Below are 15,481 nucleotides of genomic sequence, written 5' to 3'. Positions count from 1 at the left end.
CCTATTCTTCGTGAAATGAGAGTTTTTTATGAGAGATGAGAGATGAGAGAATACATTTTTTGTTTTTGATTTTAATTTTTATATTTGTTAACAAAAAAGAGAGGAAATATGTGTGTGAAAAAAGGGGGAGAATTATACTAAGTCAAAAAATAAGGGGGAAACACATGGAGGGAATGAACTATTTGGTTAAGGGGAAACGGGGAAGGCGCATTAATTAATTTTTTTAAATAGACATATAACATCGGTTGGACTAAAACACTGATGTTTATAACATCAAAAGACATCGGTTTCCCAAAATCGATGTAGAATATACCATTTACATAGGCTCCAGAAGCAACCGATGTCTAAGAGGCAATGTCTATTCTACTTTTTCTAGTAGTGGATACAATATAAAATGAAAAAGAAGAAAAATGGTATTTAGGTGAATTACACAAAAGACTATTCAACTTTTATAATTATGTAGAAATTAACTTCTTGAGTTAAAACTACGAGTTTCAAGATAACTAAATATATGTGTTTGGTTTATTGATATGCATTTAGAGGTTATGTTTTTAATTTTGGTAAGTAATTAATATTTTTATATTAAATAACTAGTTAACTTGACTGATCACTGTGGAGTTTGGTAACACCTTTTTAACTAGAAAAGGTATGGAACTTGAAGTTAGTTTACGCGGTATGAAATACAACAAACCTAACATAGAGCAAATCTAAAAGTATAACTCATTTTAAATATAAGGAATTTTAAGTTGCTTAGTTGAAAGAAATGAGGCCTTCAGTTACCAATAAAAATCATAATGCAATGGAAAGTGCTTATGTTTAAAAAAGTTTATCTATATTTCATCAATTTGTAGGGAAAATATTTATAAGCATTAGAATATTAATAAGAACACGTGGATTCAAGATTTTAGGAAGTTCAAAACACCGAGTACCGGCCTAATATCATCTTACCCATGATAATTGAGTTTTAGCAACAATTACATTTTACCATGATGTGTTTGTAATTAAGTAAATATAGTACACCAATTGTAGTCTTTAAGCTAATGAGAGCTTCTTTAGTTGCACTTGTGTAGATTTGGCCATGTAGTCTTCAAAGCAATGAGATGGAGCTGCTTTAGTTCGACCAAACACGGACCAAGCCAAGGAGTTGACCAGTGTATATCTCACCGCGTTCTCCATCATAAAAGATAGAAGTATTGTCTTTTAGTGCATCTTCAAGAGTGCTCTTGATTTCAGTACCTTTGATTGGCTTGCTTAAGTTGCACCTTCGACCACTGCACTTGAATTCTTTTATCAGACTGGTGTTACGAGCATTGATCTTGGCAAGGCATTTACCGGTCAAGATATTGCTGATCTTTATTGAACCAGCTGCACAAAAACACATGAAATGCAATATATATAATTCATATGTTAAGAATTAGTCCGCAGTGTGTGTGCGTGCCAACGTGGTGTATTTATATTTAGCATCAGGTATTGAAAAGGATGTTTACCATTTTGTCCCAACCATAGGTCATCTAATTGAGCTCTGCATAAAAAAATAATAAGATCCTGGCTAGCTGTGACATAAACGTTCTTAAAGCTTCTACCAGGATACCCCAGAAGGTGATCCTTAAATAAAGTCACAACCTCCCCACTTAAGTTCCAGAGAGCTACTGTCTTGTTCCTTAATGTCAGGAATAATCGGGTGTTGTGAAGAAAAATGAACCTGTAAATAAAATTTCAACTATTACAAGTTACAGAGGGAAATAAAGAAGAGAACATGCATATTATTATAAAGGAAATAAGTACATACATCAAGAATTTGAAGATTCTCATTCTCCTGCTTGACCAGCACCTTTTCTCATGGAATAGCTCAATAAAATTCACTCTTGTGTGATGTAGGGATAACTGAAGGACACATCCATCCTCTATTGAATCAAACTTAAGAGAGGCATGTCTTCTGGCATTGGTATAAATCAACATCATTAATCCCCGGCTGTTTGTCAAGAAGATGTGTCAAAATGTTATTGATGGCAATTACCACACAATATTATTCAAAAAAGTGTAAACATCTATATTCTAAGAAATATTTCTTGAAAATAGGTGTTAATTATAAGACTGCTTTTATTGATTATACAAGTTGTTGCCTTCATGATTAATTTAGTTAATTTATTTTAATTGCATATTCTGACTTGTGGTTTGAATTTAATTTATTTCCATGTAGTTGTGTGTGACATTTTTTAGGTTTTACCAAGGTATACCCTAGTATACTTAGATATAAGGGATATATATTTGAAGTATGGAGACGTTGTATATTAACTCATTTTTAAACAAAAAATTGAAAGGATATATATTTAGGAGTTACTTAGTGACACCCCTTAATTAAAATCAGAACAAATAATTTACTAAAAATCACTAAAATTAAAATTAATTACAAAAAAATTAAACATAGATAATGACCATCCACCACCACTATCAATACTATCACTGATATCAACCTCTACCCCACCTACCCATCCGTCAGCATGCTACCGTCACCACCCTTTTCACCATTATCAAAACACCATTACTGCCGCCCACCGCCATCAAAATTACCAAATTTAATTAAACTATACGATATCACAAGTTGTTGATTCACTGAAATAAATGTCAATCACAAATTTTTTTATTCAAATTACAAAATTTTATATGCAAATCACTAAATTTTGAATGCAAATCACCAAATTTTTGAAACAAAATCGATAATAGCATTCAAATATGAATATAAGTAGCTCTGTTAAGAGGCTATTTTATCATACTATAATGATGAAACGAGATCATAAAATTACAATAAGGGTATATTTATGCCCTTAAAGAATATAAGACATATATGGTGTATATATAAAATAATGATGACTTTTTGGGAACTCTTGAAAAATGACTATTGTGTTTTGCGGTAGTTTGTGGTGTTGGGCATGAATGTGAAGAAAGAACATAAATAAGTTTACACATATATGTATTATATATATAATGAGATGAAATGAAGGTTAGAGGTGATGTAAAAATAAATGTTTAAATTTGATGTTGATGTGCACTTGATACTAATTCTAGACATGACAAATGTGCGTTGAGTATATATATACCTAAGTTACACAAAAAATTTATTTAAAAATAATTTAACATTAATGAAATAGTTTAAAATGGTTATGTAGTAGAATCACATCTATCCAAAATTATTCTACAATGGTTATATTTTCAAAAAAATTCATGTAGTGTAGTTAGGCTCGAAAAGTTTAACGAACATTTTTGTTGTTCGAGTTCGAGCTCGAGCTTTTAACGAACTGAGCCAAACCGAACTTTTAAGGAGTCGAGTTCAAACTGTTTACGATAAAATAATATAATAGTTGGAATGTTGTTATAATTGTAACTATTGTAATGTAACCCTACATAGGGCCACTACAAGAAAATAAGGTTAAATACAACTGATTTAAATTCGACCGGTGTTAAATTCGACCGCAAGCAGTCGAATCCTTTAGACACGGCTAAATTCGACCGGCCTCGGTCGAATTTAAATGGTCGTATTTAAATGGTCGTATTTACAACTAATTTTAACCGAAAATGGTCGAAATTAAAACAGTCGAAATTAAAACGGTCGAATTTAGCCTCTAAATTCAACCCAACAAAATTTCGGTCGAATTTAGCCCCAATAAAAATTGGAGGGAAAATTCCCGCAAAGTAATTTATTTGGGGCTCCTAAATTCAACCGATTTCGGTCAAATTTTTTACTTAAAATTGGCGGGAAATTTTAAAAATTTTTAAAATAAAAGTGAGAGAAAGTTCCCGCCTTTTTCGAAGTTATATTTCAATGGAATTTGGTTGTATTTAGAATTTTTCAAAATTTTAATTTTTAATAAAAAAATTATTTAAATGTTAGTGAATATTTTGAAATTATGAATATGGGAGAAAATAAAAGTTATCCAAATAAAAAAATTTAGTTCTTGAAAAAATAAATTATGCTCATTAAGAATTTTCAAATTTCTTTATTTGTTAAAAAAATAAAATTGATGTTAGTTAGTTGCACTAGTCAAACTAATTCTTGAATTTTTAAATGACAAACCAAATAAAATTATTTTGATCTGAAATTTTGGTTATATCACTAATATATAGATATTTATTGACATCCATACTGTTGGATCGCTAAAATTTTTTTAAAAAAAATCGAAACACCAATTCACGACTAAACACTACGTAGTTGTACAAGTCAAACTGATGTTTGACTTTTAAAATGACAAACTAAATAAAATTATTTTGACCTGAAATATTGATTATATCACTAATATATTTATTTATTGACATCCATATGGTTGGATCGATGAAAAATATTTTAAAAAAAATCGAAACACCAATTCAGGACTAAACACTATGTGGTTATACTAATCAAATTGATGTTTGACTATTAAAATGGTAAACCAAATAAAATTATTTTGATCTGAAACTTTTGTTATAACACTAATATATATATCTATTGACATCCATACGGTTGGATCGATGAAAAATATTTTAAAAAAAAAACAAAACACCAATTCAGGACTAAACACTATGTAGTGGTACTGGTCAAATTGATGTTTGACTGTTAAAATGGCAAATCAAATAAAATTATTTTAATCTGAAACTTTTGTTGTAACACTAATATATATCTATTGACATCCATACTATTGGATCGATGAAAAATATTTTTTTAAAAATCAAAACACCAATTTAGGACTAAACACTATGTAGTTGCACTAGTCAAATTGATGTTTGACTGTTAAAATGGCAAACCAAATAAAATTATTTTGATCTAAAACTTTTGTTGTATCACAAATATATATATCTATTGACATCCATACGGTTGGATCGATCAAAAATATTTAAAATCGAAACACCAATTTAGGACTAAATACTATGTAGTTGTACTAGTCAAATTGATGTTTGACTGTTAAAATGGCAAACCAAATAAAATTATTTTGATCTGAAACTTTTGTTGTAACATTAATATATATATATCTATTGACATCCATACGGTTGGATCGATGAAAAATATTTTTAAAAAAATCGAAACACCAATTGAGGACTAAACACTATGTAGTTGTACTAGTCAAATTGATGTTTGACTGTTAAAATGGCAAACCAAATAAAATTATTTTGATCTGAAACTTTTGTTGTAACAATAATATATATATCTATTGACATCCATACTATTGGATCGATGAAAAATATTTTTAAAACAATCAAAACACCAATTCAGGACTAAACACAATGTAGTTGCACTAGTCAACTTAATGTTTGACTGTTAAAATGGCAAAACAAATAAAATTATTTTTGATCTAAAACTTTTGTTGTATCACAAATATATATCTATTGACATCCATATGGTTGGATCGATCAAAAATATTTTTAAAAAAATTGAAATACCAATTCAGGACTAAACACTAGTTAGTTCTGCTAGTCAAATTGATGTTTGACTTTTAAACTGGAAAACAAATATAATTGTTTTGATTTGAAATTTTGATTATATCACTAATATGTATTTCTATTGACATCCATACGGTTGGATCGATGAAAAATATTTTGAGAAAAATCAAAACACCAATTTAAACTAAAGACTAGTAAGTCAAAATGATGTTTGACTTTTAAAATGACAAACCAAATAAAATTATTTTGATATGAAATTTTGATTATATCACTAATTTGTATATTTATTGATATCCATACGGTTGGATCGATGACAAATATTTTGAGAAAAATTGAAACACCAATTCAGACTAACGACTAGGTAGTTATACTAGTGAAAATGATGTTTGACTTTTAAAATGACAAACCAAATAAAATTATTTTGATCTGAAACTTTGGTTATATCACTAATATATATATATATATATATATTGACATTCATACGGTTGGAATGATGAAAAATATTTTTAAAAAATTTGAAACACCAATTCAGAACTAAACAATAGGTAGTTATACTAGTCAAACTGATTTTTGACTTTTAAAATGACAAACCGAATAAAATTATTTTGATCTGAAAATTTGGCTAGATCACTAATTTACGGGTTTCCAAACTTAGAATGTTCCTTATATTTAAAATAAATATTAAAAAAATCCAACCGTACAAATATTAAACTTTACACTAAATTTCACTACACACTAATATTGGTGGAATTTATGATAAAATCAGCCAAAAACATGATTCTATTCTTTTTTTCTTAAAATAATGTATTGCTAAAATAAAATTTTGTAAGATTTTAGTTCCAGAACAAAATCATAATATTAAAATAATTTATAAAAAAATTAAGATATAGATCATAATAATTAAAAAATTTATAATTAATAAGGCTTAATTAAATTAAGGCCCAGCACCGGTCCAGCCCATTGATAGACAAACCCTAGCTATTTATCATTTTTATATAAAACCATCACAAACTAAAGCTATTAGTATTAGTTGTGGCCGCCTGCATCTCTCAATCCCTTTCTTCACTCACATCTCCACACCCATTCACCTCCTCACGATTTCCATTTTTCTCCCATCCAAGATACGTCGTTGACACGCTCCCCAAAATCTCAAGATACGCCACCAAACTCATCCTCTCTTCATCTTCACTCCCTTTAAGCCCAACCCAAAAAACACATTTAAAATCTTTTGAATCTAGTGCGGGTCTTAGTCGAAAAGCGTTTCGACTCGGTAAGTTCATTCAAGATGTAAACTCACTGCGTAACTCGGTAATTGACTCAGCCCAGACTTGATTTTGACAGTTCTTGTTTATGGAGGAGAAGGGGTTTATTATTTTATTGTACAGTATATTTGGTTAGTTAAATCAGGCCTATTTGATGGTAAATATATGATCTTTATGCAAAAGATTAGTGCTTGGTTTGAGTTTCTTGGGTGTTTTGAGAGTGTTCGGTTGAAAATTAGGGAGCTGAAGAGGGTTAATGTGGTTTCGAGTATTCGGGTTTCGGAAGTGAGGGGGATTAGGTGTGAGTAGGATAGGATGAGGTTGAGGAAGGTGAGGGAGAAGAAGATGTTGAATTGTTGTTCAAGATATGGCTGATGGGTTAATGGCATTGGGTGATATGAGGGATGAGAACAAGCACCCTGAACAAGCGTTGAAATTGTTTACAGACAAGAAATGGGTTGGCATCTCGCCTAATTCAGTAAATCTAGCCTCTGTGATTTCAGCTTGTAGACAAGCAGACAATTCTAAGTTTGGCAGGTTGGTGCATGGGTTTGGACTCAAGCTTTGTTTGGAAGATGTAAATGTGTCAATTGCTCTTGTGCGCATGTATGCAAAATGCGATATGGTGGAAGATGCTAATAATTCTATATTTGTGGCTTATTTGAAATAAGTTTTGACTTGAATTGTGTTACCGGAATATGCTCGGAATCTTGGCAAACTCACCGGATTTTGGAAATTTTCCAATTTCCGGTGAGATTTTTTTAAAAACTTGTTTTAATTAATTCAACCGAAGCTAGTTAAATTTAGATTCCTTATTTTTGACTGGATAAGGTCGAATTTAAGTTTTGGGCGGTTCTTTCAAAAAATTTCGGAAAATTCAAATTTTCGAGCGGGATTTTTAAATTTTAAGCGAAAATTTTAATTTGACCGTTTTAGGTCGAATTTGGGCGGTTGAATTTAAGCGGTTGTATTCATCCGGTCGTAATTAGCCGGTCGAATTTAGTTAAATACGACTGAACTCCTAAATTCGACTCCCTTTATTACAACCGATTTAAAATCGGTCGAATTTATTTAAATTCGACCGTGCGCAGTCAAATTAAGCTAAATTCGACCGATTTTTTTCGGTCGAATTTAGCCTTTTTTCTTGTAGTGGGCACAAATACAGTGATTTTAATTTTTTTATTTTTGAAGTATTTATTTGACTTTTTAATATTAGATAATGATATAATGTAAATAATTTATGATGTTGTAATTATTAAAAAAATGATACACTGATTGTATTATAGTAAATATAAATAAATTTAAATAAATATTATGAGGGATTATCATATATCTTTAATAATATAGCTAGTTACTCATAATAAACCTTACCTGGTCTTTATGCCCAGAAATGGAGTACAACATGTTGTAGTTTCTCAGTTCAAAGACCTTGTAGATATAAGGGAAATCAAAAGAAAAATCATATCAGAATTAAGGATCATTCTATGTGAAGAATTATAGTCTTAATTTTCCTTATTTAAGAATAAACAAAAATAAGTTGTATTCTTGCGTATGTTGGGCAGAAAAAGTTACTGCTTTAGCATTTACATTATCAATCTGGAGAAGACTGCACCATTTCAGTAACTCTGATTCAAAAACAAGGAAGCCAGCATCTGGGTGACCATTTTGAATGTATCTGACACCATTTGATGGGATTGCATGAGTAAAGAAATTACTGAGGAAGTAAAAAACTAAAAATACATGGAAACTTCTGAGAGTACAAGTAATATACGCACTCAATTATTGTGGTCCTGCATTTTTTGGAGGTGAAATTATCTGATTTGAAAGCTGAGGCAGTGATGACCGAATCATTGAATTTATTGTATAATTGTCGACACTGCTTTTGGCATGTAGTTGGGCATCAACTGTTTGAACCAAGTGCTCCTATACCAGATTGTTGGTTATACTTGTTGTGTTTGTTATGAAAACTGTGAGAAAACAAAAGATATGATATCAAATAACGTAGTTTGTATTAGAACTGCAGAAGAGATATTTAAACTGAGTACACAGAAAAAGCAAGCTACAAACTAGGGAAAATAACTAAACTCCTAACAAGTCTTCACTACTGAACATTATTCTTCTAATCTCCTAAAAGCAAGCAACTATCCTAAAAGCAAGCAACTACTTCACACCTGTAGACTGAGTCTAAACGCATGGAAACAAAATATAGCAAAACAAAATAAATACAAGTTTAGATTAAAAGAACCAACAAAGATGAGAAAGAGAGAAACTATGATATGTTTCAGATAGTACATGTACACAAGTAGAAATATAAAATGTGTTATTAGAAATACAAAGTCTTAGCTTGTCATCAAAGGCAAAAATTGCTGCTATTAAATAAACCTAGCAAGGTACAATTACTAAACCAAGCAAACTATCATCGGAGCACAATAACTGAATAACTTATAATTATCTATCATCCGTAGTAACTGACAATAAAAAAAACAGGTAAGAAAACTAGATATCTAGATGGCTTGGTCACTGTTTGTGAAAACATGATACACATCATGATACATGTCAATTCCCATATGCTCTCCCACTTAAAAGTATATAAGCCACAATAGAATGCATTAAAACCGGTCGTATTTAGTTAAATACCACCGCTGGTGGTCGTATTTAGTTCAATACGACCGGTTTTGGACCGGTTGTATTTAGCAGTTTTTCTTGTAGTGGAGGTTAAGTGTGGTTGTGAAATGGACAACAAATTCCTTACACGACACAAAGAAACATTTGGCGTAAACATCAACACAGGTAAAGGTAATAGCAGATACATAACATAAACATGTCAGTTCTCGTATGCTTTCCAAACATAAGCTATAGTTACTTAAATAGAAAATAATTAGAAAATTTGTAATGAGGGGCTTATGCTTACATTGGATGTAGGGTTGCAACGAAAGGATATACAGGAATAAATGGAGATTCACCGACATAAAGAATTGACCCACCGTTAACACCGTTCTATCTGAGCTCAGATAGCAGCACCTCAACTTTCTTTGGAGATTATACAGAACAACTTTGCCAGAGATATTTACAACAAGAGCTACAATTTGGGCGTGCCATCTTAATAATAAAAACATGAAATCGTCGTAAGTGTTTATGACATGAAATTTTTGGTTTGCGCTACAGTTGTATGTAGGATTATGTGTGATTAGACAGATTAATGAATTGATTCAGGAGCCAAAAATAGCTAGAAACCTGGAAAAAAGCATATCGCTGATTTTAATATTTTTGGGTTATTCATAATTCTGAGTTATTTACGACGGTTGTTCATAATATATTCCGTCGTAATGTAGTAATTTTCTATATTTAATTTGACAACCAACAGGATCCCATATACTAAAATACGACGTTTTTGTGTCTGAAGTTAACAACATACGATGTTTGTTTCGCTCGTAAGTTTATTTGTTATTAAATTGCTAAAGTGGATCTGGGTGCTTTTACTTATCATGAAATGCAAATTTGTGATGAAAATTTGAACTTACTACTCGAACAAAAACAAAAACAACGGAAAATTTTCATCGTAATTGGTTCAATTTGACAATTTCAATAAAAAAAGACCATCATAGATGCCCCTATTTGTTGTAATGAACATTAGTAAATAATAATCTCACTAGGTGATATATCAAGATAAAAATTACACTAAAAAACTATATAATGTGTCTAGATACACACACTGAAGTAATACATAAAATGTAGAAAATCTAAAACCGACTAGACACGGTGTCTTCTCAAATTTTCAGCAAGTAATTCTATTATGTAAATTAAAATGCAGATCATACAATATTCGTGTTACATTTCATTGCTTACATTCCTTAAAAATTAAACATAGTAGAAACAACGTCGAGAGTGCTGATGTCAACTTATTCCCCCAAATTATTCCGTGTGAAATGCAGAAAATATTTTGTAGTCAATAATATAATTTTAATTTTTCAGAAAAAAATATACATGAATTTGAAAACAAGAAACTCTGATCTGTAAAGGTAATAGCATATACATAACATAAACATGTCAGTTCCCATATGCTTTCCCAACATAAGCTATAGTAAATTAAATAGAAAATAATTAGAAAATTTGTAATGAGGGGCTTATGCTTACATTGGATGTAGGGTTGCAACCAAAGGATATGCAGGAATAAATGGAGGTTCACCAAGATAAAGAATTGCCCCACCCTTAATACTGTTCCATCTGAGCTCAGAAAGGAGCACCTCAACTTTCTTACTTTGGAGATTATACAGAACAACTTTGCCAGAGATATTTACAAGAAGAGCTGTGTCTTCTTCCCCTTCTCCTCTCAGAACGCTTAATATTGAATGGATGGAGTGACATTTCTGCAGATTTCCCCCATTCCCAAAATCATGTGGTAATGAAGAAATGAGATGATTAATATGTACCCGGTGCTTTATAACCCACTTCATAGTAACCTCATCCAACTCATACACATTTAAATTTTTTTGTGCGCAATCTACGACACAAACAATGTACAAGTGCCCATTAGATTCAACAAAATGCCTGAAGCCTGAACCAGAAGCCTTTGGAGGAAAAGAAATTTTGGTCAAATTCTTAGCTTCAATATCGAAACCATAACAAGATTGCGTGTTTCTCACAATCCAATAAATAGCACCATGGCAATACAGTCCCTTTCCGTATTGCAGCTCATGTCCATCCATAGTAACATTAGTATCTTTCCATCTACCAGTTTCTGAACTAAATATCATGAATTTAGATGTAACTACTCTCGCTATCGACGCTGTAGCACAGATAACTTTGTAATGGGGTGATACCAGAGGGTCAAAAGCCAAAACAAAAGTAACAATCCATTCATAAAATCTAGAATCTAATTTGGGTGAAGGTACTGATTTGATTTCATTGGTAACTAAATTTCGAACATAATACGCTTTCCTATCCCTTTCCAAGGAGTTGAATCTAAATAGATTCAACCCATTACAAGACTGTATCATCCTCATGACAGTTTCTCTAGAGAGCAAATCCCTCCAGTAGTTTATTGGAATACTTTCAGTTAGTACAGCAGGATCTAAACAAAGAGGGATCTTACCTTCAGAATTAGAGCGAGATATGGAATAAACTGTATCTTCCATTGATTCAGCAGGGTTGTACAAGTGGAGTCCCAAAGGAATGCGTGAGCTAGGGTTTTCAAGAGTGTGGCGGCGCCGGAACTGGGGATCGGAAATTAGGGCACACCATTGTTTAGAGACTGATTTGAATCGGACCACTAATCTGACTGGAACACGAACTAAAATCAGACCGAGAAAGAAATCGTTGCCCCCTATTAATTCTGCTGATGCTGAACACAGTTTTTTAGATTTAAGGTTGGTCCTCATCTTTTTAGATTTAAGGTTGGTCCTCATCGTTTCTGCTCAACTGGCGGCGGCTCTGTATTCTAATAAAATGAAATGACAATATGCTTGCTTTCTTTTATATAACCTAAGTTTTTTTTCTTTCTGTCTTTACTTAAATTATGTCAAAAGTATTAAAACTCATTTAGAGTTTTTTCAAAAAAACCTTTTGATAAAAAATAGTATTTAAATAAAATTATTTCATTTGGACATGAAATTTTTTTAATTTGTTGATAAATAAACATTAATTTTATAATTTATTCATGAAACGAATAAAATTGGGCTCCATTATAATGTGCAAATATCAAAATATTGTATTACTTTTTGTCAATACTTATATTTTTTTAATTTTTTAGTAATTACTTTTATTTTGATTACATAATTTTTTATTGCTAAGTTTTTTATAATTTTTTACAAAAAATCAAGAAATATTGTATCATAGTTAAAATGACTTATATAAAGTTTTAATATAAAAAATAAAAAAGGACACAATGTCCTACTAAATAATATTAAAATATAAATATTTTATAAGAAAAAATTGTCTAGAAAAAAATATACAGAAAACCAATGAACATTATTGATGGATCAAAATAGGAATGTAATTAAACTCTAAGTTATTTTTTATAAGATAAATTTTTATCCAAAAATTGAAGACAAAAAGTGAAGGAAAGTGAGTGATTGTGAAATTTTATTGTAAAATATAATTGAAGAGCGACCCATAGGTTCTTCAATTATGAAATGCATAAGAATTTGCCGAAACTATTTCACGCCATCTTCAAGCTAGCATCCAATCTTGTTTCCACAAGGGTTAGAAGTAAAGGTTTCTCTCCAAGAGGGATGAATGGACTAGTAAATCCAGGAGGCGAGAAACGGAAGACTATATGACTATATAGGAAAAAGAAAATTAGTGGTCAGGTGAGTTGCTCACACTTATTTTGCTATTGATGTGCAATATAATGCTAATAGAGTACAAGTTGAAGAAGCCAATAGGGGAAAATATGTCGTTACTGATGGCTAAAAATGGCATTTGGGGTGCAAAACTTTGATACTGAATCACAGTGGAAATGCGGGTACCAGGCTCGAGATGGATATCGAGGTTGACAAAGACTTGAACTGAACTGATTCAGGAAGGGAACGGAGACCGGTGTCATGCTTTTCGGGGTTAAAATTGCTTAAGAGGGTATCTAAGATTTTAAATATTTTATTTAAATTAAGAGTATAAATCATAAATAACTTGTAATTTATGTATGTTCTGAAAAACAACAATGGAAATAACTGAAAAAACACACCTAAAATAGGCGACGGATGAGGTTAGAGACACCCCCAAGTGTCGACGTGTCAAGGAGATCGGGGGAGGGGCAACAGTCTTCCAGGTATTTTGTGATAGTATTGTGATGGTAATTGAGTTTTGAAAATTAGAAACTTATTCGCCGGTAACATTATAAGTTCATGTATAAAACACTGTATGCATGTCATTTATAAAACACTATATACATGCCATGAAAGAATATCTAAGTTGGCGCAATTGGGTCATAAACATGTCTATTATTCTTGCCCAACATAAACTCAAGTATATATATAAACCATAATAGAATACAAAACAAGAAAACTAAGCTTAACAACAATTGTAAATAAAACATAAAAATAATATTATTGGTGAATCTTATCTATTTCAATCTATTTTAAGTGAGATGCGAACAACGTTAAGACCTCAAAATTTTTCAAACTTTTCTCTCACATTAACTGACAATCACTAAAAGAAACGGGGCTTTTTTGAAATGGTTTATTCCGACCGATGCAAAAAATGATAAAAACTGACCGCACAAAAATATCATTCGGGATTGACAACACAATTACAACCGAAGGACAAAGACGGTCGACCACAGTCAAGATTGTTTTACTTCTTGCCGACGTTGTATCCAGGCCACACTATTCCGACCAGCTACACCGAGCTACACCATTTGTTAAGTGGCCGATAAAGGTAAATATCAGAACCATTTGACCGTCCGTTGAACTTGCTCCAAATCATTTAACTCCGACCACGTGTCCATGGGCCTCACAATCACGTTGCACTGATATATCATGTCATGAGCCAAGCCACGTTAGATGGTACCGACACGTGGCCGTAGTCCAGATCGGTCAATATAAAATTCGACCAAAAAAGTAAATAGCGACTAAAGATAATCCGACCATTTTGGTTTCGTTCATTACCGGTGAATACCGATCGATTTTGGCCCCATAATGACTGATTTGGCGGTTGGTAAAGTGGCTGTTTCTTGTAGTGAATAATGAAAGTGGAGAGATGTCAAAATTTATAAGCATACAAAGAACATAAGAATCTTACATATGCTTATACTTGTATACAAATATAAATAATAAAATCATATTTTTGGGCCCTTATTCCGACAAGGCTAGTGCGATCGCATTCCTTATGGTTATACCATATAATAATTTCATTTCTATCAAAATTTCAAGCTATTGGTTTTTAAGAACTCTTATGAACACAACTTGTTGCATTTGAAAGATGAGGATTTTTTTCATTGTCATGTGTGTGCTATTACTTTTGGTCAAAAATTATCAGGTATGAGATAGAATCCTTGCTTCGGCCTGCTACACCCCTCATCAATATACATTCATTTTATTGGGATCCCCCACAGCTCTTAAGGTGAAATTTTAGTTGTGATGGATGATTTTATCATATTTGAGCTTCCTAAACGCCTGTCACCTAGCCACGGGAAGCAATTTTAGCCATCTGGTTTTCCTCATATTCCTTAATAACATACGCCATTTATTGGTAAATTTTTGTTTTATTAGGGATATTCGTATGTTGGCTTGTTGTGTCACCTTATCTTTTCCTTTTATTCATAGATCATTTGACAGTAAAGCGGGCCAGGTAACATTATGCTGCTATAGATAAGTTTTCGTTGGATTGGTAATCCCACTTAAATATTTTGTGGGAAGTGATATGATATTTTAGATTTTTAGGCTACTTGCGACCAACATTGTTTCTCAAGAAAAAAACATTAATACATGCCATTCAAAATTAGTTTCATTGACTAAAAAAAACTTATAGATGATTGAGTAAAAATATATATATATATATTTCCTAGATTCCCAAACATGAGGATGGCATAAGGTGTCATTCAAAATTAGGTAATTAGTTTATAAGAAAGGGAACAACAAAGAAACTATACATACTTAAATTAAGTAAACAATTACAAATGGCAATGTCACTAGTTACTAAATTATATTCTGTGGATATATAAATGCAACTAAAAAAAACATATGCAATAGATATTTTTTGTGCACTATTTTAAATATATATTTTTTCATTTTTAAAAAAAAAATTCTAGTTGTATTTATTTATAGTTTGGAAAGAATTGTTTTCTCTTTGCTAATGATTTATTCACGGCAACA

At 31.4% G+C, this 15,481-nt stretch overlaps 1 protein-coding gene and 1 long non-coding RNA gene across 4 annotated transcripts; both read right to left on the bottom strand.

Annotated features, from left to right (window-relative positions):
• Nucleotides 1–917: 917 nt before the first annotated feature.
• On the bottom strand, nt 918–1,920 carry LOC141704558 (uncharacterized). The gene is made up of 3 exons (XR_012568001.1): nt 1,790–1,920; nt 1,488–1,702; nt 918–1,365 (listed from the first exon to the last, which is right to left on the bottom strand). It is a non-coding gene; the product is annotated as an uncharacterized LOC141704558 (long non-coding RNA).
• Nucleotides 1,921–8,224: 6,304 nt separating this feature from the next.
• Nucleotides 8,225–12,092, bottom strand: LOC141704559 (F-box protein At5g07610-like). 3 transcript variants are annotated; one of them, XR_012568002.1, is made up of 3 exons: nt 10,806–12,092; nt 8,447–8,638; nt 8,225–8,346 (listed from the first exon to the last, which is right to left on the bottom strand). XR_012568002.1 is itself a non-coding variant. In XM_074507787.1 (2 exons), the coding sequence occupies exons 1-2, from the start codon at nt 12,074–12,076 to the stop codon at nt 8,572–8,574; spliced, it is 1,338 nt and encodes a 445-aa protein (XP_074363888.1). In that variant the 5' UTR covers nt 12,077–12,092; the 3' UTR covers nt 8,234–8,571. The 3 variants fall into 3 exon arrangements, 1 of the variants encoding a protein (XP_074363888.1); XR_012568003.1 differs by lacking the exon at nt 10,806–12,092 and adding an exon at nt 9,583–9,749; XM_074507787.1 differs by having other exon boundaries at nt 8,234–8,638.
• Nucleotides 12,093–15,481: the final 3,389 nt, after the last annotated feature.

This window comes from Apium graveolens, unplaced genomic scaffold (genome assembly GCF_009905375.1).
Source record: "Apium graveolens cultivar Ventura unplaced genomic scaffold, ASM990537v1 ctg7982, whole genome shotgun sequence".
NCBI classification, from domain to species: domain Eukaryota; kingdom Viridiplantae; phylum Streptophyta; class Magnoliopsida; order Apiales; family Apiaceae; genus Apium; species Apium graveolens.
This window is presented reverse-complemented; position numbering and strand designations above follow the sequence as displayed.